The 22,450-nt window shown below is 36.4% G+C and overlaps 2 protein-coding genes across 5 annotated transcripts in view; one reads left to right on the forward strand and one right to left on the reverse strand.

The window, feature by feature from the left end:
• Nucleotides 1-18,616, forward strand: part of ALG6 (ALG6 alpha-1,3-glucosyltransferase) — a 67,055-nt gene extending 48,439 nt beyond the window's left edge. For all 4 annotated transcript variants that reach the window (XM_045477669.1, XM_045477668.1, XM_045477666.1 and 1 more), the window contains 4 exons: nt 2,006-2,076; nt 9,880-9,948; nt 10,078-10,276; nt 17,415-18,616. In XM_045477669.1, the coding sequence (XP_045333625.1) occupies nt 2,006-2,076; nt 9,880-9,948; nt 10,078-10,276; nt 17,415-17,612 (537 nt within the window). In that variant the 3' untranslated portion in view covers nt 17,613-18,616. The remainder of the gene's footprint in view (nt 1-2,005; nt 2,077-9,879; nt 9,949-10,077; nt 10,277-17,414) is intronic.
• An 8-nt stretch (nt 18,617-18,624) lies between these two features.
• Nucleotides 18,625-22,450, reverse strand: part of LOC123596804 (integrin subunit beta 3 binding protein) — a 72,734-nt gene continuing 68,908 nt past the window's right edge. The window contains exon 11 of the mRNA XM_045475102.1: nt 18,625-21,684. The gene's annotated coding sequence lies outside the window, so the exon portion shown is untranslated. The remainder of the gene's footprint in view (nt 21,685-22,450) is intronic.

A 22,450-nucleotide genomic window follows, 5' to 3' on the forward strand; every position in this document is an offset into this window, starting at 1 on the left:
AGTAGGCTTAACTTGAAATATTTGCAGGCTTACATGAGATTATGCTATTTTTCTAAGAAATAACATACTAATAAAGGTAGATTTCACAGATAAGCAAATGAAATTTCAGAACTTAAGTAACCGTAGCAGTGTTAGAGGTAATTACTTTTAGGATTATAAGCCAGGAAAAACATTTTTTCCCATATTTTCCTAATTTTTTCTTATTTTCCTAATTCCTATTTCCTAATTTTTCTTATTTTCCTATTTCTGTTTGCTATTTCTTTAAGTTTATTTATTTATTTTGAGAGAGAGAGAGAGAGGGAGGGAGGGAGAAAACATGATTGGGGGAGGGGGAGAGAGACAATCCACTTGGGATTCTGACAGGCTCTGCACTGTCCGCTCAGAGCCTGATGCGCGGCTCAAGCTCACGAACCGTGAGATTGTGACCTGAGCCTAAATCGAGAGTCGAATGCTTAACCGACTGATCTACCCAGGTGCCGCTGTTTGCTGTGTTTTAATACAAGCCGCTATGTTTAAAAAACTACAAAAGATTTATATTAATGACTTCTGTAATTTTATTTGTGTTGATGTTTTGAATTTTTACTGATTACTTCTGACAACTTTGAAATCATTTCCCATTATAATTATTTTCAAGTGTATTCCTTTCAGTAAAGATTGAATTATTTCTCAACATAAGTCTGTAATTGAGGTAATTGATAGTGTGAACACTAATATATCTATAGCAGCAAAGTGATTGTCTTTAATTTATTCAAGTATTTTTCGAATGCCCTCTAATGTGCGAGGAGATCCTTTTCTAGGTACTGGTGTGTAAGTGAATGGCAGGTAACCTCCCTGTTCTCTTAATTGGAGTTTTTCATGCTAGTGGCAGGAAAGGATAAGCAACAAAATAGATTTGTTAACCAGGAAATATCTGGGAGTGATTAGGGTTATTAAGAAAATAGCATTAGGTGAAAAGAGTGCTGATGGATTTGGTTAGATTGAGGTAAGTGACATTTGAGCCTAGAACTGAATGGCCAGAAGGAGCCATTCACAAGATCTGTGCTCTGACTCGATAAAATGTTTTTCTTTAAAGCATGAACACATTGGCATATTTGGCACATAGACAGGTATGAAATGGCTGGTATGAAGTGAGTGAGGGAGGCATTAAGAAATAGGCTGGAACAGGAAGGCAGGACCCATATAGGAGTTTGGATTTCATTCTTAGTGTTCATGGGAAGCTACCTGAGGACCTTAAATAGGGAAATTTACATGATCTGGTGTGGTGGCTGATTGCACAGTGGACTGTAGGAGGCAAGAGTGTAGTTACCAATTAGGAGGCTGTGGCAGGAGTCCAAGAGAAAGATGAGTGTGGCTTAGACCACTCCTCTGCCACCATCAGCAGAGGGCAGTGGAAAGAAGTAGGTAGATAATGTATTTAGAAGGTGGTGTAGATATGATTTGCTCTGGGTTGGATTTGTGTAGGTAGATGTCCAATATGCAGATCATAACCTTCTGAAAATAGATCTAGATAATTTTGATTTAAAACCCCAAATAACAAATGATTACTTTATAAAATATTCAGTATATTTTATTGAAATGTACATTTTAAAAACACTAAAATAGATTTGTCTTGCTAGTTTTAGATTTTGAACTTCTTGTTCTTCAATGCTTTTTAATTAATTTAATTTAATTTAATTTAATTTAATTGTTAGAGATTCCAAGGGAGGATGAAGGTATGATTGTTGTGTCTGAAGTATTTAGTAGTTTTGTTTATTCATAACTGAGTCTGAATGAACTTGTTTTTGATGGTTAAGTATAGCTATATAATCATTGTTTTTTTAATAAATATTTTACTAAATTTGAATAAAATTATGCATATTAGTGTTGTGTAGGTATTTTCTTTCTAGATAGAAGCTACATTAAGCTTTAAAATTTTACTTAAAATGACTTTATTTAGATTCATATTTAAACTGCTGTTATGATTGACAAGCTGTTACATCTCATTCTTCCCCCTTTTTCCTTAAAGGTTAGCTGTGCACTATCATTCTTTTTATTTTCTTTCCAAGTACATGAAAAGTCCATTCTCTTGGTATCATTGTAAGTAAAAATGTTTCAAGTATGTGTTTTATTTATTTATTATTATATGTTTATAATATATACATAAATTTGTTACCTACATATAATCACCTAAGTGACAAATGTTATGTAGTTGGATAAAATTATTCATAACATTGTATTTTTCCAGAATGATTTCTTACAATTTTACTTCTTTATAAAATGTAATATTTTAAATTGAAAAGGCTTCATAGAATTATTACTGACACACTTATTTCTGTCTGTTTCTTCATATATATTTTTTATATGCTAATAAAAATATGTCTTCTAAAGAGCTTTTCCTCAGATTGGAGGCTGTTTATCATCTTTGCCTTTTTCATTTCATTCATTTCCACATCTATTCAGTAGCTTTGTTCTCTGTTCTTTCACCTCTTGAGGGGCTTTCATATGTTGGCTCCGTTCTGTTTCTTTTGTCAAAATCTTTGTTTAGACACAATTGGCCATTCTTAATCAGACTGCTTTGTTTTAAGAGCATTAAAATTTTTTCCTGGTCATCATAGTTCATCATAGATATTGGGTGACAGTGGAGGTATATTATCCCAACATTAAAATAGTGTTTACCCAGAACACATTGGAATACTTGAATCCTGCCCTAGATCAATCCCAGCCTGTGACTCTTCCATGCCTTATCCTGTGTTCGCTAGGTTCCTGTGGAAGAGCCATGGACAGAATAACCAATGACAAATGGAAAAAGTATTGCTTTTGTTAGGTGGAGCTTTGGACTAAGATCTCAGTGCAGAGCTTGCTCTGAGCTGGGCTGGCCTATGTGGAAGGCTTCTTTGCTTGAAACAAAACTGTCTCACATCATTGCAGACTAGGAGGGCAGCTTAGTGTCATCCTCCAAAGTCTAAACCTGAGTTAGTTCCTACCACTATTAAGTGAGGCTTGGCTGACCCTCCACAAATTCCTGGTGCCAGGTGATGGAACTATGGAAAGGTTTGCTTTCAAATTCCCCAGAATTTCTACCCCATACAAAGGCAGCCCATTCAGTGATCTGTAATCTGACCATACATAGTAGCTCTTGGGCCCTGAATTTCTTTTTTTTTAAATTAAAAAAAAAATTTTTTTTTAACATTTATTTATTTTTGAGAGAGAGAGAGGGAGAGAGAGAGAGAGACAGACAGACAGAGCACGAGTGGGGGAGGGGCAGAGAGAGAGGGAGACACAGAGTCCGAAGCAGGCTCCAGGCTCTGAGCTGTCAGCACAGAGCCTGATGTGGGGCTCGAACTCATAGACTGTGAGATCATGACCTGAGCTGAAGTCGGACGCTCAACCAACTAAGCCACCCAGGCGCCCCGGGCCCTGAATTGCTTGGAGTTCCTGCTCTACAACTGTACTTATGTCATTTATAACAGTGCATGGCTTTAATATAATTTTGATAAAATATTTTAAAGTTAGCATTGAAAGTTTTTCTTGACCTGGTCCTAGCTAATTTATCACTAAACAGATATATCATTCAATAAATGTTCAGTGAGTGCCTGCTGGTTGTCAGGTACTGTTCTGCACACTTGGTATGTATCCATGAACAAAACAGACAAAAATTCCTACGTTCTTAGCTTTCATTCTCAAGGACAGACACTAATAAATAAAAATAAGAAATTAAACAGTGTGTGAGAAGGTAATAAAGGCCATGAGGGAGAAATAAAACAGGATAAGGGAAGTTGGGAGTATTGGAGGTGGGGTTACAGGAGAAGTACAGATTGTAATCTCAATACAGATAGGTAGGCCTCATTGAGATATTTTAGAGGACTGGAGATGATGAGGAAATTAGCTGTGTGGATATTTGGGATAATAACATTCTAGATGAAGAGAACAGCCTGTGTGAAGGTCCTAAGATGGGAGTATGCCTGGTATGTTTAGTGAACAACAGAATGGCCAATGTGGCCAGAATGGGGTGGTCAAGGTAGGGGGTAATAGAAGGTGAAGTTAAAGAGGTAACAGAGGTATAAATTCTATAGGACCTTGTAGGCCACATTAGGAACTTTGGCTTTTATTCTAAAGGAAGTGGGGAGCCTTGGAAGGGTGTTGGGGAATAAGCATGATCTGACTTGATGTTTTATTTTTATTTTTAAAATATTTTTTAATGTTTATTTATTTTTGAAAGAGAGACAGAATGAGAGCAGGGGAGGGGCAGAGAGAGAGAGGGAGACACAGAGTCCGAAGCAGGCTCCAGGCTCTGAGCTGTCAGCACAGAGCCTGATGCGGGGCTCAACTCACACATCGCGAGGTCTTGACCTGAGCCGAAATCGGATGCTTAACTGAGCCATCCAGGCACCCCTGACTTGATGTTTTAAAAGGATCCACTCTGCTTGTCAAATTATACACATTAAATATGTGCGATTCTTCGTGTATCAATTATACCTCAATGAAGTTTAAAAAAAAAAAAATAAAAGCATTCTGGCTACAGGTCGAGAATAGATTGTATGGAGCAAGAAAACACAGAAACCACTTAGAAGGCTGTTACCATAATCCAGGTGAGAGGTGGTGGTGATTGGGATCAAGGTAGTTATAGTGGAAGAAGTGAGAAGTGGTCATTGTGGATATATAAATAGAGCCAGAAGGGTTTCTGATGATTTGTATGTAGTATGTGAGAGAAAAAGAAAAATCAAAGGTGTGTCAATGGGTTTTGGCTTGGAACTAGAAGGATAGAATAGTAATTGACTGAAGTCGGGAAGAATGCCATTGAAACAGGATTAGGCTAGGTGTACACCTGGTGAGACCAAGTTCAGTGTTGGACAGATCTTTGGATATTGAAGCAGAGATATTGGGTTAGCATTTAGATTTAAGTCTAGGTTGGATATATGAGAGGGGTTTGAGCTAAAGATAGAAATTTAGTAGTTTGTCAGTAGAGAGGACAAAGTCATGAGACTGGATGACATAATCAAAGGAGCAAGTATATATAGAGACAAGAACCAGGGACTGAGTCCTGGGCCACACAATGTTAAGAGGTCTTAGGAGAAGAGGCAAATAGGAATGGTTAGTGATGTAGGATGAAAAACCACAAGGTTGATATCCTGGAAGCTGACTAAAGAAGATATTTAAGGTCATGGGTCACCTATCTTACACCATTCGCAGAAATTAACTTGAAATGGAGTAGAGACTTAAATGTGGGGTGCCTGGATGGCTCAGTCGGTTGAGCATCTGACTCTTGATTTAGGCTCAGGTCATGATTCCAGGATCATGGGATAGAGCCCTGTGTTGGGCTCCATGCTGAGTGTGGTGTCTGCTTAAGATTCTCTCTCCCTCTGCCCCCTGCCCCCAATAATAAAAAAAGACTTAAATGCAAGACCTGAAACCATAAAACTCCTAAAAGAAAACATAGGGAAAAAGCTCCTTGACATTGGTCTTGGCATGATCTTTTGGATATGACACCAAAAACACAAAGAACAAAGGCAAAAATAAATAAGCGGGATGACATCAAACTAAGAAGCTTCTGTATAACAAAGGAAATGAGTAACAAAATGAAAAGGCAGTCTGTGGAATGGGAGAAAATATTTGCAAACCATATACCTGATCAGGAATTAACACCCAAAATATATAAGGAATTCATACAACTCATTAGTAAAAAAAAAAAACAATTTTATTGAAAATGGTCAAAGGAACTTTATAGATACTTTCCCAAAGAAGATACACAACAGGTACATGAAAAGGTGTTCAACGTCACTAATCATCTGGAAAATGCAAATCAAAACCATAATGAGATAGCACTTCACACATGTCAGAATGGTTCTTATCAAACAGACAAGAGAGAACAAGTGCTGGTAAGGATGTGGAGGAAAGGGAACTCTACATTCTTGTTGGGAATGTAAATTGGTATAGCCACCATGGAAAACACTGTAGAAGTTCCTCAAAAAATTAAAATATTACTATATATTTTGTATATTTCATATAATTTGAATCATACAATATGTGGCTTTTTGTGCCTGATTTCTTTTATGTAATATTTTCAAGGTTAATCCATGTTGTAGCAGGTATCAATACTCATTTTTATGCCTGAATAATACTGCATCGTATGGATTTACCACATTTTGTTCATCCATGCATCAATTGGTGAACGTTTGAGTTTTCACCTTTTGGTTATTGTGAGTAGTGCCACTACTGCATATTCGTTTGAACATTTGTTTTCAGTACTCTTTTTTTTTTCAAGTTTATTTATTTTGGCAGAGGGAGAGAGAGCATGTGCGCACAAGGAGGGGTGGGGCAGAGAGAGGGGGAGAGAGAATCCCAAGTAAGCTCTTTATTGTTAGCACAGAGAGCCTGATGCAGGGCTCAGTCCCAGGAACCATGAGATCATGACCTGAGTGGAAATCAAGAGTTGGATGCTTAACTGACTGACCCACCCAGGTGCCCCAGTACTCTTGAGTCTATACCCAGGAGTGAGATTTCTGGGTCATATAGTAATTCTATATTCAACTGACTGAGGAACCATGAAACTTCCACAACAGCTATACCATTTTGCATTCCTACCAGTAATGTAATGTATGAGGTTTCCAGTTTCTCTACATCCTTTCCAGCTCTTGTTATTTTCCTTTTTTCCCCCATCCTAGTTGTATGAAGTGGTATTTCATTGTGGTTCTGATTTGCATTTCCCTAATAACTAGTGCTTTTGAGCATTTTTTTAAAGTTTTAAAATCTTTTAAAAGTTTTCTATTTCGATGAAGTTGAATTTATCTATTATTTCTTTTGTTGCTTAGGCTTTGGTGTCAGATCTAACAAACTATTGCCAAATCCAACATAATAAAGACTTAGTCTCATGTTATTTCTAAGAATTTTATGAATTTAGATCTTATATTTAGGTTTTTGATCCATTTTGAATTAATTTTTGTATATGGTATGAGATGGGTTCTTTAGGTGAGTTTTGCTGAAAAGGGGAGAAAAAATAAGAGCAACAGCTGTTAGAGAAAGTAGAGTCAAGTGAGGTTTTTTTTTTTTTTAACATTTATTTTTGTGAGAGAGACAGAGTGAGTGGGGGAGGGGCAGAGAGAGGGAGGGAGAGAGAGAATCCCAAGCAGGCGCTGCACTGTCAGCACAAAGCCCAATTCAGGGCTCAAACCCACAAACTGTGAGATCATGACCTGATCTCACAAGAGTCAGATGCTCGACTGACTGAGCCACCCAGGTACCCGTTTGTTTTAAGATAGGAGAAATCATGGTGTGGGAATGGTCAGTAGAGAGGGAACATTGATGATAGAGGAGGGAGGTAGGAGTTGTTGGAGCAAATTCCTTGGAAAGGGAGGTGGGATAGGACCTACAGCACAAATGGAACTGGCATTGGTTTTCTGGCATGAGTTTTCATTTTAATAAATAGGGGGAATAGGGTAGATAGGTACAGATGCTGGGGAGAGAGTAGATGTGATGGTGGCATCTGTGAAAGTTCTTTGAATTGCTTCAGTTTTCTCAGTGAAGTGGAAGGCAAGGCCATTGGGCAAGAATGTGTTAGAGCTTTGGGGATTATGAGGAGAGAGAAGGTGTGAATTATTCTAAGGAGACACAGAATGTGAACAGACTAGAGAAATACATAGTAGGTGTTGGACACACTCGAATATCATGATCATATATTTAAAGTGAAAATAGTGTGGGTAAATGTTTTTCTCAAGAGCAGTTCCTCACTATGGTTGGAATAAGTACAAGTGGAGAGTTGGGTCTTTCCAGGTTTATGGTTTTGTCTAGTGAGGATAATGGGCTTGCTCGGGGCTTACGAGTGAATGCAGGGCGGTATTATAATGATTGATCTTAGAATTTAAACTGCTTGGTTAAGAAGGGGGAAAGACTTCAAAGGAGTGAGGCAAAGTGAAAAGGTGGTAGGAATAATGGATTGAAAGTCTTGATGGGATAAAAGATTGTTTGGAGTTTGGAGTGCTGAAAATGTAGGAGATAGTGGTCAGGATGCAGTTGATGGGTTGTGATTATGGAGGGTTTGCAGTCCTGAGTATGACCCTAAGGTGTAGGGATGAAGATGTGATCACCAGAAGAGAGGAGCTCCAGCAAATGAGAAGTCAGGATGTTGGAAGATCACTTATATCTATGTAAAAATTGCCAGGAATTAAGATGAGTAGGGTTGTAGAGAGTGACAGTGAGGAGTTGAAATGATTGAGTAATGAGGGAAGTGACCTTGTGGTTGGTGGATGGTAACAAAGATGAGGACTAATAGGGATGAAGCCTGATGACATGAGATTCAAAGGTGGACATTGGTCAGGCGGAGAGAGGGAGAACTGGTGTGGAAGAAGTGATAAAGACCAAGGATGCTATCTCCCTCTGGGTCCATTTGTTTGAAGGCTGTGGAAACAACAAAACAGGCACAGTTGAGAGGGCAGAGGGACAGCATTTTCCTCAGCGGGAGGGAGCCAAGGTTTGTTTTGAACAAGGCGATAAAGGGAAAGATTCAAAGAGGTTGAGGATGCAGAGGATTTTGGTACTTGATTATAAATATTAAGTACCTTGAGGTCAAGGGCTGAGTTATATTCCTCTTTGTATTCCTTTCAGAGTAGTGCTTATACGTAATAAATTTTCCACAAATGCTTATATTCATTCAGTAAATGAATATTGAATGAATAAATGGGAGTTTTGACCCAGAAAGAGAAATAATGTTTATTGAGCACCTACTATGTGTATATTTTTAACATAAATACATTCTGATTTAAAAAGCATCAAGCAGTGAAACTGAAAGTCCTCTAGTATTTTCTTTTAGTGCGGTAGTTTTCAATTGGTTTGTAACCCCACACTTTACATCTCATATGCTAGTTGATATGGGGGAAAGTCATCCTTCTAAAAAGGAGAATGCTCAAAGCTTCTAAAATAAGGAGACCCAAAACAACTATAACAACAAGTATTGTACACAAGTAATGTACCACAATCACTAGTAAACGTTAGAAACACAGAAATAATCATGTTAAAAAATTAGGTAATACTTGTAAAAGAGTTCTTTCAACTACTTAACAATACAAGTATTATTATTTCCATTTATACATAAGAAAAAAAGGCTAAATTAATCATTTGTTCAAAGTCATACAGTAATAAGTGGCAGAGATGGGACTAAGACTCAGGTCCTCTTCTACTTGAACATTGCCACAGTAGAATCCAGAAGGTAATGAGACCAGGGTGGGTGGTAAGGTCACAGAGTTGGGACCCATAATCCTAAACTCTATAATAAAGTTCCTTTTATTGGCATTATGCTTCCTCTTCCTATACTATTGTTCTTTTCCTGTAGCTGCTTCTTATTTTTTTCCCCTCTTTTCTTTTATTCTACCATTATCAGCTTGTTTCCTCTTGTAAGTTTTATCTCTGTTGTTCTTGCTTCAGTGGCAGAAGATGATCTTGTCTGTTACAACTTTAATTTTTAACTTATATTAGTAATATGTATCATGGAGGATCATACAAAAGAAATTTGAATACCACTATACTGGGAATGGATTTATTTCCCAAGTAGGATGAAACCCGAAAAAACTCTGTCTCTGAATGTTTGGATCTGTTTATCTGATCCTTCCTTTAAGCTGCTGTTTGTAGGCTAGAAAAAAAATGTTCCATTAATGGAATATTGAAAGAAGCAGTTTTTCAGTTATTCTGAGGAGTAGATACCTTCTCTATGTTTAGACTCACTTAGTTTGGATTGATAGGTATTAAAAAAAATGAATCAGCGATCTATATGGAGACCTTACTGGCTGTTTTTTATTTGTTTGTTTGTTTGTTTAGCTACCCCGAAGATCAGACAGATAAAATGTATTTATATTTTTCACAAGAATTGGAATTCTGTCAGATTAAAATATTTTTTTTTCTTTATCATTTTAGACCAGTCTGCTTAGTTTTAAGTGAAATTCCTTTTATGTCTACCTGGTTTTTACTTGTGTCAACATTTAGGTAAGTCAAACCAATATTCATATAGTATTTTCAGTATACTTCTTATAAACTCATTTAAAGCTTTTTTCAGAGTGATGTGGTTTGAACTGGCAATTCTCTTTTGATGTTTTTTCTGTTTTTCCCTTACAGTATGCTACCTCTTCTACTGAAGGATGAACTCCTAATGCCCTTAGTTGTGACAACGATCGCATTTTTTATAGCTTGTGCAACTTCCTTTTCAATATTTGAAAAGACTTCTGAAGAAGAACTTCAGTTGAAATCCTTTTCCCTTTCTGTTAGGAAATATCTTCCATGTTTTACATTTCTTTCCAGAATTATACAATATTTGGTAAGTTGTTCAGATTTTAAAGAATGGTACTTAGCATGGCACTATTTAAAAAAAAATGTAATACCTTTTTTCTTTTATAGCTTTTTTGAGATATAACTCACATAAATTCACCCATAAAGTCCACCCATTTAAAGTATGCAATTCACTGGTTTTAAGTATGTACGTAGAGTTGTACAACCATGACCATAACCTAATTTTACACTATCTCTATCACCCCAAAAAGGAACCCTGTTCCCATTAGCAGCCATTTTCCATTCCACCCTAATCTCCAGCCTTGGACAGCCAGTAATCTACTTTCTGTACCTATATATTTGCCTATCTGGACATTTCATATAAGTGGAATGTATTATTCTGCTAGGGCTGCCATAGCAAAATACCACAGACCAGGTGGCTGACGCAACAGAGATTTATTTTCTTACAGTTCTAGAGGCTAGAAGTCCAAAATCAAGGTGCCTCATCAAGGTTTCTGGTGAGGTCTCTCTTTCTGGGTTATAGGCAACTTTGCTGTGTCCTCATGTGGCTGCTTCTTTGTGTGGGTGTGTAGAGACTTTGGTGTTTCTTCCTCTTCTTTTTATTATTTTTTAAAAATTTAGGGGCGCCTGGGTGGCGCAGTCGGTTAAGCGTCCGACTTCAGCCAGGTCACGATCTCGCGGTCTGTGAGTTCGAGCCCCGCGTCGGGCTCTGGGCTGATGGCTCAGAGCCTGGAGCCTGTTTCCGATTCTGTGTCTCCCTCTCTCTCTGCCCCTCCCCCGTTCATGCTCTGTCTCTCTCTGTCCCAAAAATAAATAAACATTGAAAAAAAAAATTAAAAAAAAAAAAAAAAATTTATTTAAAAAAATGTTTTTTCTCTTCCTCTTCTTATAAGGACACTGGTCCTATCAAATTAGGGTCCCACCCTTATGATCTCATTTAAGCTTCCTAAAGTTTGTGATTCCAAATGTAGTCACATTGGGGTTGGGGCTGCAACATGAATTTTGCCGGGACATAGTTCAATCCATAACATGGAATCATAAAAAATATAGTCTTTTGTGACTGGCTACTTCCACTTAGCATAACGTTTTTGAGGTTCATCTGTGTTGTAGCATGTATCAGTACTTCATTATTTTTTATTTCCATACTATATTTCATTTTAATAGATACAGCACATTTTGTTTATTCATCAGTTGATGGGCATTAGGTTGATCCCACTTTTTGGCTGTTGTGAATAATGCTGCTGTGAAGGTTTGTGTATAAATTTATCAGCATATTGTTTTCATTTCCCTTGAATGTACCCTTAGGAGTGGTAGTTCTGTGTTTAACATTTTGAGAAACTGTTGGCCAAAGTGCTACGTGATTTTACATTCCCACCAGCAATATATGCCGGTTCTAATTTCTCCATATTCATGATGGTACTTGTTACTGTCTTTTTTATTATAGCTGTACTGGTGGGAGTGAAGTCTCAGTGAGGTTTTGATTTGTATTTTCCTAGTTACTAATTATGTTGAGCGTCTTTTTATTTGCTTATTGGCCATTTGTATATCTTCTTTGAAGAAATGCTTATTCAAATACTTTGCCCATTTTTAATTGGGTTGCCTTTTTATTTTTGAGTTGTAAGAGTTCTTTATACATTCTTGATACAGGTCCCTTACTAGATTGACTTGCAAATATTTTTTTCATAATGTGTAGGTTCCTCCTTCACTTGTTAATGGTATTGTTTCCAGCATGAAAGTTTTTTTGATTTTTATGAAGTCCAGTATGTCTATTTCTTTGTTTTTTGTTGTTGTTATATATATATATATATATATATTTTTTTTTTTTTTTTTTTTTTTTTTAAAGGAAGCTCTGTTTCCCTCCTGGGGTTTGAACTCACGACCCTGGGTTCAAGCGTTGCATGCTCTACTGACTGAGTCAGCCAGATGCCCTGTGCTTTTGATGTCTTATCTAAGAAACCATTGTGTAAAGGTCATGATTTACCCTTATGTTTTCTTTTGAGAGTTTTATTTTTATCTTGAGGGGGCACCTGGCTAGCTCAGTTGGAAGAGTGTGTAACTATTTTCATTTTTATTTTTTTTTACAAACACAACTTCGGTTTATTCTTTAGTTCAAAACAAAACAAAACAAATCACTTGACAGGCTTAGCTCTCTAGGAGATCTTTATATGGCAAAGTACAGGTTTAAAAAAAATCCACAAAAGCCTGAAATTTTATCCTATGGCTATTGCAACTGGGTGTATTTAGAAGACCTTTATTTTGTTTAATAGCAATTATATTGAAGTTCAACACAAAATTCACCTTTTTAAGGTGTATAATTCAGTGTCTTTTAGTATTATGCACAGAGTTGTGTAATCATTATCACTATCTAGTATTAGGACATTTCATCCCTCTAAAAATAAACCCTGTACCCATTAGGAGTTGCTTTCTGCCCCTTCTCCCCAACCCCTGACATACTACTTTTGTGTGTATGGATTTGCCTATTCTGGATATTTCATATAAATGGAATCATATGAAATGTGGTCTTTTGTGACTGGTTCCTTTCACTGGGCATGTTTTCAGGGTTCAACTATGTTGTAGCATGTATCAATACTTCATTACTTTTTATGGCTAAAAAATATTCAGTTATATGGATACACCACAATTTCTTTATCCATTCATCAGTTGATGGATATTTGGGCTCTTTCTACCTTTTGGTTACTATGAATAATAGCTGTGAACATCCATGTATAGGTTTTTGTGTGGTGATATGTCTTCAGATACCTTGAGGATATTCCTAGAAGTAGAATTGCTAGTTATTCTATGTTCAACATTTTGAGAAGCTGTCAGGCTGTCTTCCAAGGTTTGCATATCATTTTACAATCCCATCAGCAGTGTTATAAGGGTTCCAGTATCTCCACATCCTCACTGACACTTGTTACTGTCTTTTTATTTTAATCACCCTAATGCATTCAAGGTAGTATCTCCTTGTGGTTTTGAATTGCATTTTTCTTTTCTTTTTTTTACATTTACATCCAAATTATTTAGCATATAGTGCAACAGTGATTTCAGGAGTAGATTCCTTAATGCCCCTTACCCATTTAGCCCATCCCCCTTCCCACAACCCCTCCAGTAGCCCTCTGTTTGTTCTCCATATTTAAGAGTCTCTTACGCTTTTGTCCCCCTCCCTGTTTTTATATTATTTTTGTTTCCCTTCCCTTATGTTCATCTGTTTTGTCTCTTAAAGTCCTCATATGAGTGAAGTCATATGATATTTGTCTTTCTGTGACTAATTTCGCTTAGCATAATACCCTCCAGTTCCATCCACGTAGTTGCAAATGGCAAGGTTTCATTCTTTTTGATTGCCGAGTAATACTCCATTTACATATATACCACATCTTCTTTATCCATTCATCCATCGATGGACATTTGGGCTCTTTCCATTCTTTGGCTATTGTTGATAGTGCTGCTATAAACATTGGGGTGTATGTGTCCCTTCGAAACAGCACACCTGTATCCTTTGGATAATTACCTAGTAGTGCAATTGCTGGGTCATAGGGTAGTTCTATTTTTCATTTTTTAAGGAACCTCCATACTGTTTTCCAGAGTGACTACACCAGCTTGTATTCCCAGAGGAGTAACTCTTGATCTCAGGGTTGTGAGTTTGAGCTCCACATTGGGTGTAGAGATTACTTAACAATAAAATCTTAAAAGAAATGTTTTAATTTTAGGTCACTGATTCTCTTTGAGTTAATTTTCGTATATGCTGTGAGGTAGGAGTCCAACTTTATTCAGTTGTTCCAGCACCAATGAATTGTGTTGGTACCTTTGTTAAAAATCAACTGATCCATGGGGCGCCTGGGTGGCTCAGTCAGTTAAGTGGCTGACTTCAGCTCAGGTCATGATCTTGCAGTCTGTGAGTTCAAGCCCCACGTCGGGCTCTGTGCTGACAGCTCAGAGCCTGGAGCCTGCTTCCGATTCTGTGTCTCCCTCTCTCTCTGCCTCTTGCCTGCTTGCTCTCTGTCTCTTTCTCTCAAAAATAATAAACATTTAAAAAGTTAAAAAAAAAAAAAATCAACTGATCCTAAATATAAGGATCCTAAAAATCAATTGATCCTAAATCAATCCTATTCCACAGATACATATGTGTATCATTATGCCAGTACTACACTGTCTTCATTACTATAGCTCTGTAGTTAGTTTTAAAATTCAGAACATGAGCCCTCCAACTTTGTTTTTTCTCATGATTGTTTTAGCTATTTTATGTTCCATATTATTTTTTGCATCAGCTTGTCAATTTCTCCAAAAGCCCAGCTGAGATTTTGATAAGGATTACTTTGATTCTGTATATCAATTTGTGGAATATTGCCATCTCAATAAGATTTAGTCTTCCAAATCCATGAACATAGTATACATTCCCATTAATTTAGAAAATCTGTAATTTTCTTCAACAGTGTACAGGTCTTATGTACTTATGTTAAATTTATTTCTAAGCATTCTTTATGATGTTTTTCTAAATGGAATTGTTTTCTTAATTTTGTTTTTATAATGTTCATTGCTACTGTATACAGATACACTTGACTTTAAAAAAAATTTTTTTTAACGTTTATTTTTGAAAGAGAAAGAGTGCAAGCAGGGGGTGGGGGGGAGGTGGGGGTGAGGGGCAGAGAGAGAGGGAGACACAGAATCCAAAGTAGGCTCCAGGCTCTGAGCTGTCAGTATGGAGCCCGACACGGGACTCGAACCCACAAACTGCAAGATCGTGACCTGAGCCAAAATCAAGAGTTGTACACTTTAACCAACTGAGCCACCCAGGCGCCCCTGGTATTCTGTTTTCTATTTCATTGATTTGGTTCTAATTTTATTCTTTCTCATGCTGCCTTTGGTTTGGTTTACTCTTTATCTAGTTTCTTAAATTTCAAATTCAGGTGATTGATTTAAAAATTTTCTTCCATTTTTATAGAGGCATTCAAACCTGTAAATTCTACTATGTCATATCAAGCCAGCTTTCCATAAATTTCGACATTTGCTTTTCTGTTGAGTTAAAAATATAGTCCATTTCCATTGTGATTTCTTCTTTGGTTCATGAATTACTCAGAAACTTGTTCAGTTTCCAAATATTTGGGGATTTCCCAGATTTCTTCCCTGTTTTTGTATTGTCATTTAATTCCAATGCGTTTATGGAGTGCCTGGGTGGCTCGGTCGGTCAACTGACTTTGGCTCAGGTCATGATCTCACGGTTCGTGAGTTCAAGCCCCACATTGGGCTCCGTGCTGACAGGTCAGAGCCTAGAGCCTGCTTCGGATTCTGTGTCACCCTGTTTCTTTGCCCCTCCCCTGCTCTCTGTCTCTCAAAAATAAGCAAACATTAAAAAATTAAAAAAAATTCCAATGTATTTAGAGAACATACTTGTATTATCTCAGTGTTTTCAAATGTATCAACTGTGTTTTATGTTGGTTTTTCCTGTTTTTGAGGGGTATTTTTGCTAGAAATGGAATTGTCTTTTTCTTTCAGCAATTTGAATGTCATCCATCTTATTGCCTTGTGGCCTCAATGTTTTCTGATGAGAAGTCAGCTGTTAATCTTACCAAGGATAGCTTGTATGCATATTTTTAGATGCTTATTATATGTCCATTTGAATATGAGTCTGGAGTTTAGGGGAGAGAGGTCCAGGCTGGATGAGCTCACAAAAGGTGTGAGTACAGAAGATGACTAAGTACTGAGTCTTGGGATACTACAGTACATAGAGGTAGGGGACATAAGGAGCCATCAGAGTTGTCTGAGAAGGATTAACTGGTGGAGGATTAACAGTAGGAGAGTATGGTGTTATGGAAGTCAAGTGAAGGAAGTGTGTCAGGGAGATGGGAGTAATGTGCTATTTCAGATGCTGTTGAGAGATCAAATAAGGTGATAAGAAATAACCAGTGGAAGTCATTATGGATCTTTGATCAGGGCAGTTTCATTGGAGCAACTGAGGTGAAAGTCTAATTGGTGTGGATTTACTAATGAAATGGGAGGAGAATTTGGATGCATTAAGTTATAGGCAACTCCTTTGGGAAACTTTGCTGTAAATAGGAGCAAATGGGGTAATAGCTAGAGTTTGTTTAAAATGGAAGGAATTTTAGCATGTCCCTTAACACTGATTCAGCATCATAGTATCATGATATTTCAACCAGCCCTGTATTTCTTAAGTTTGAAACTTTAAATTTGATTATTTCAATTCAGAAGTTAGAAATTTTCACTTTACACTAAGATTGACTCAGGGGATTTTCCCTTTGGAGGGTATTTGTAGCCGTTTATACCTGTCTGAGTCTTTTTTGGTTACTATCCCTAAGCTTGCATCTGGAATGAGCACTGCATACTCTATTTCAGGTCATTAAATCCTGCCATTAAAACATCTTTTAGGGTTCCATTTTTGTCCCACCTTCTTCATGAAAGTCACCAGCAATGGTTTCTCACTGCTTGCTTAGAAAGCAAGTAAATGTGGAAATATAGAACATTTACTTAAGCAGCTTCTGTGTCAAGAAAACTGCTACACAATTACAATAAATGCAGTATTTTTACTACTCATTTTGGCCTTTAATAAAATGTGACCTTGTGATTTTAACTAGTTCATGCATTTCCCTAATTAAATTGAAAACTCTTTGAGGCCAGAAGATTACATTTTCTTTCATATGCCCCACCATGATTTACTACAGCATTAGCTCATTGAATGTTGCATGAACATGAAATATTACTATTTGCCATGGAAGAGTTTTTTATAGATGGGTTCTTAGATTAGCTTAGAACTTTATATTTTATAAGGACTCAGGGCCCTGGAGTGTAGCCTGAATTTAACCCTGACTAGCAGTATTGTCTGTTCCAGGTAACTTTTAAGTACTTGGGTGGTATTAAGTATGACAGGAATTCTCAGGCTTTGGCTACACATGGGAATCACTTGGAAGCCTTTAAGTCCTGAGGCCTACCCTAGAAACTGATTTAATTGGTCTGAAGTATGGCCTGGTCATAGAGATTTTTAACCCTCTACTCATGATTCTAACATGCAGCCTAGGAGGAAGAAATCCACTATTAGAAGAGATTGGAGTCCCACCCTTCACCTTCAGTTCTGCTCACTTAGAGCTATAAGTAAATGTTACCAGTACATTTAATCTTTTATATTATTCAGTAATTTGTTTTTTCCCTCCTTGTAGTTTCTTATCTCAGTCATCACTATGGTACTTCTGACACTGATAACTGTCACACTGGATCCTCCTCAGAAATTACCGGACTTATTTTCTGTATTGGTTTGTTTTGTATCCTGCTTACATTTCCTGTTCTTCTTAGTCTACTTTAACATTATAATCATGTGGGATTCCAAAAGTGGAAGAAACCAGAAGAAAATCAACTAGGTACATCTGCAAACACGTGAAAATATTAACAGTGCTTAAACGGTTTTTGAACTTTTTGCTGTGTATAAATAAAATTATCATTTTGAGGATCATGGAATTACAGGAAAAAGATGGTGAAAAGTCATCGTTGTCTATACAAAGTAAATCTATATGGGATCCAAGCCCAGTGGAGGCTTTTATTTTCTAACTATTGAGTGGCCAAGACATACTGTAGTTTTATAATATTCAGTTATCCAAGTGGGAAAATAAGAGAAAATGCCCTTAATCCCAGTATTTACTCAGGAAATATACAATTTGTTGTCTTAAAGAAAATCTGCAAATCCAGTGAATTTACTGGGAGAATTTAACCCTTCTTATTAAAGGAAATTACTAATTTTGGTATTTAAATTTCATTTTCCTTCCTTGGAATACAAGTAATGTGTATTTCATTCTTTAGAAATCTATCTCAGGGTTTAAATTTGTGACAATCTTTTAAATTACTGTGAGAAGGCAATTTAAACTGCTTGAAGTTTGAACATGCCTCATTACATGGTACAGATTTGAATTTCTTTTTAACAGGCAGAGAGGTTAAACCATGTTCTTATTTTTTCCAAAATGCCGATTTACTTAAATGCAATTTAACAGTGAATTTTCTTGAATTTAAATCTAAGTGGTTTGAGTGATGTCTCTTTAATTACTCATGATCACTAGTTCTAAACTTCCAGGATCATTCTGTTTAAGTTAAATGGTCTTATGCAGGATTTCATTCTTCTGATCTTTTTATTGTTGTTGTTGTGACGTGGTTCAGGATAACCACTTCCATAGCATTGATTCATATCATGTTTCATATTGACTTGGCTCTGTTAATAATGTATCATTCTATATTAGGAGAAGCTCATCTTTACTGTCATATTCAATTGGTAAAAATAATGTATCATATCGATGTTATAGTTTCTTATGTAAAGATGTGTTGTCTAGATGTGTTGTCTTTACTCTCTGTGATAAGAATAAAACAATTATTTTCACATCAACGTGTGTTTTTAATGAATATATTTCTTTCATAAGATAGCCATTAAAGTATATTGACTGGTGATACATTTTAAAACAATGAACACATATACACAAAGAAAATTTGGTTCTAGACATGGACAGCCACAGGCTGATACAAGAAGGTATGTACTTCTAAGTCTGATAAAGGAAGTAAATAGATTTAGACAAAGCAAAAATCAGGAAGTATTTCTTTTTCGAAGCAAATGTGCATAAAGACTCAAAGGGCAGGTCAGCACAGAAAAGCAGCCTTGAATCACTGCCGAATCAGCAGGAACACTGCTGTCCATGGTCACCATCTGTAATCACTGTGCCCAAATGTCAGCATCTTGGCTGGCTGGTGTAGTCCTATTTTTTTATTTTTTGGAATAGCATACATAGGTTTAACATAGGATGTTGATTTAAATCAATGATGAGGAAGTTCTAACTTCTAAATAACTGGAACAGAGAAACATTATTTGAAAAAGTATTATGTAAATATTAATAAAATAGAATATGTACATATTCAAAGGATGTTATGGGAAAATTCTTTATACATTTTCTAGATGATTTAACCTAATCATATTGAGTTAACATTGTAGCTTTTATGGAGACTTGTAGCAATTATAAGTCAAGTATGTCTTAACTGTTAGAAACCAATTTAAGAAGAGTCCACTCTGAACTTGGATTAGGTTCCAAAATACCAAAAATGGGGGCACCTGGATGGCTCAGTTGGTTAAGCGTCTGACTTCTTATGGTTCGTGGGTTCAAGCCCTGTGTTGGGCTCTGTGCTGACAGCTCAGAGCCTGGAGCCTGCTTCAGATTCTGTGTCTTCCTCTCTCTGTGCCCCTCCCCTGCTTTGTTTTCTCTTTCTCAAAAATAAACATTAAAAAATTAAAAAACAAAATACCAAAAATGTCCAGTGATGAATTAAAAACACAGAAATAGGCAATTCTAAAGTATTTCAGTGACAGGATTAGTGGGATATCTAAATATAAAGATATTTAGGTAATGCAAAAATATTAAAGATTTCTCACTTCACTAATCTACCTGTCAAAAAAATGAACCCTTCTAAGTTATTTTCAAGTTCATTTTAGAGGGAAGGGCCCTTTCTGAGAAATGCAGTTTTCTCTGTTGCCAATAAACTTAGGTTTGCTTCTTAAAATGAAGAGAACAGGGTGTATGTTCATGTATCAAATATGAAGCATACAGAAGCCATTTTCCTTTGAGGCCTTAAGGAGGGGAGAAAAATCCCAGATGTAGCATTCTGTCCAAATGATAAACCACAACTAAGTGAGTGAAACATTTACAAAAGTCAGGGCAGCCAAAGGAGCCTCTCTGTTCAATAGAAAGAGTAAAAGATGGATAGGATGTAACTAAATAATGGTTGGAGTAACACAGGGGTTTCAAGTCTCAATTGGTCTCTCTTCTGTTATGTTCATTGGAAGATCAGGGCCAAGTGTATCCCCCGCCTTCCTCCATGCCGCACCCCCTCCCCCCCATATAAACATTAGTTTTGTGTGTGGATCTTTCTGCTTTGTCCTTCATGTGGCCTCCAAGGGTGATAAAGCGAGAGTCATCTGATCTACAATGAAGAGGACTGGGAAATGATTCTTAGCAGACCCAGCTGTTCTGAAAGGCAAAAGCTTAGTATATCAAGAGGTCAAACATACAGTAACTGATTTAATAGCATTAAGCACATACCTACATAACTTGCATTACATATGAAACCAAACTACTTAACCCTTTAATTCCTGACTAATGTAAGTTTCTTTATATGCTTTGGCTTTACATCCTAAGGTTAGTTTTCAGTGCTAGAACACAAAAAGAATTATTCTTTTTGGTATATTTTCGGTAATATCCTATTACAAGGACTGTATCACAAAGTGTTCTTAATATTTAGCAGATTATCTTAAAAGTCTTATTTAAATAGTAACCAATAAAGTCATTAGTGAAGGCAATTAGGTTTAATAGTTAATTGGGTTACTATTTAGTATCTATGTCATTTAATAGTTCTTAAAACCCATTTTCATTTTAAGAAGTAAATCTGAAATTTCTCTAAATGGAAAATCAGTTATTTTCAAACAAGTTAAATTTTGTTTCAGATTTTCATACAGTATTTTTATTTCATGATACAGTAGTATCTTCCACAAATTTTATCAAGACTTAGGGCAAGTATCAAGGGAATAGCATTTTTTTTCCCCTGCAGAAGTGGTCAAAGAAAAATACAGAAGTTTTAAAAAACTGTGTTATCGAGTTATAACATCCTGTGATACCCTCTTCCCCTTGTTTCATGAGAGTACAGATGATTATAATACAAAATAACACCACAGAAAAATAGAAATTTAAAATAATGTTTCAAAATCATTTGGAAGGAATCAAAATGATTCCTGACCCATAAGAAAGGTCCTTTCAATTCAGTACAGTGTGTAGTTCAGTTTAAGAACAACTTCATATTTTAAAATGTACTGAAAAATGCATTCCACTATTCTATAAAAGGTATAAAAATTTTTAAACATTGAAAGAGTTTTTCTGCACAAACATAGGAATAACTAGAATATAATAAAGACTCGTCCCCAAGACAGTGGCTATACAATAAACTTCTTGAAAAATTCTATAAGTGTAAAAAATCTAATTAATACACATCTGGGGCTTTAAATGGGAAAGTGGTACCTAATTCCACTCACCATTAGATTTAATCTGAGCTTTAAAACATACAGTTTTACCAAAGGTGCCATTTTCATAAATGTTCTAAGTCTATCCACAAATGCTAAAAGTATACAGAAGTGTATGTGATACAGAATTGAAGTCAAGATCTTGTTCTACATGTTGGCTTACATTAAAGGGTCAAGAAGAAATGTATTATTTACATTGAGATTATCTACTGCTGTGTGTAGAAAGTTTAAATTAGCTGCAAGAAATTTTATCTAGACACACACCTGCCTAGTGCTATGATCTGGTATTTACTGGGCAGATTAATTACAAACATTTCTTCTGTTCCTTTAAATATGATCAGGCAGATGCAGAAGAAGTTGGTGCCCATAGTAAGTGCATTTCTTCTAAATGTCTGCAGGATATAAAAGATGATTGTTAAATCAAGAATTAGTTTCCAAATTAACATGCATCTCATACACTACTTAAGACACGATTTAAACACCCATTTACCATGTAATTTGGTATCTAGTTTAGATATTGGCAATCTCTCATTTGCTTATTTTTGAATCTTCTAAGCAACATTCACCTTCAGAAATAATTGTCAGTATGATTACTCAGACATCACACGCTTCACTTTATGTGAAGATTTATCAGAGATACTTCTGAGAGATTTCTGAAACTCCTACATGATCTACTTGCTGAAAACACCAAAATCTACATGCCTTTTGTCTGTAAGCCTTAAGGGCCTTTCAGCAGGTGTTTCCTCCAACAGCTGCCCCCCAAAAAAAGAGACTGTATTTACTGACATTCCTATTCAGCGAGTGTCCCTCTGGGGACTCCTAGTGGTGGCAGAAGTTCTTGTCATTTGGCTTAGGACCTTTGTGTGAGAGGACGTCTTTGACAAGAGCAGCTATTGGCAAGTGATGACACATTTCCCATAGGGCATGTGTACCTTTGATTCCTGAACTACCCCATTCATGCTTACACCGGCAGCCATGAAGAAGTAATGCATGGTAGTCCCCTATATTTCCCTATTCATGGGAGTCCACATATATTCTTGTCCTAGAAGAAGGTAGGTTGCCAACTTAACAACGAACTCTTGCCAACTTGAGTCTGGTCTGAATTCCTATAGAAGATTTTAAGCACTCTAGTATTGACTTAATATCCCTGTAGGTTAT

This window comes from Leopardus geoffroyi, chromosome C1 (genome assembly GCF_018350155.1).
Source record: "Leopardus geoffroyi isolate Oge1 chromosome C1, O.geoffroyi_Oge1_pat1.0, whole genome shotgun sequence".
NCBI classification, from domain to species: Eukaryota; Metazoa; Chordata; class Mammalia; order Carnivora; family Felidae; genus Leopardus; species Leopardus geoffroyi.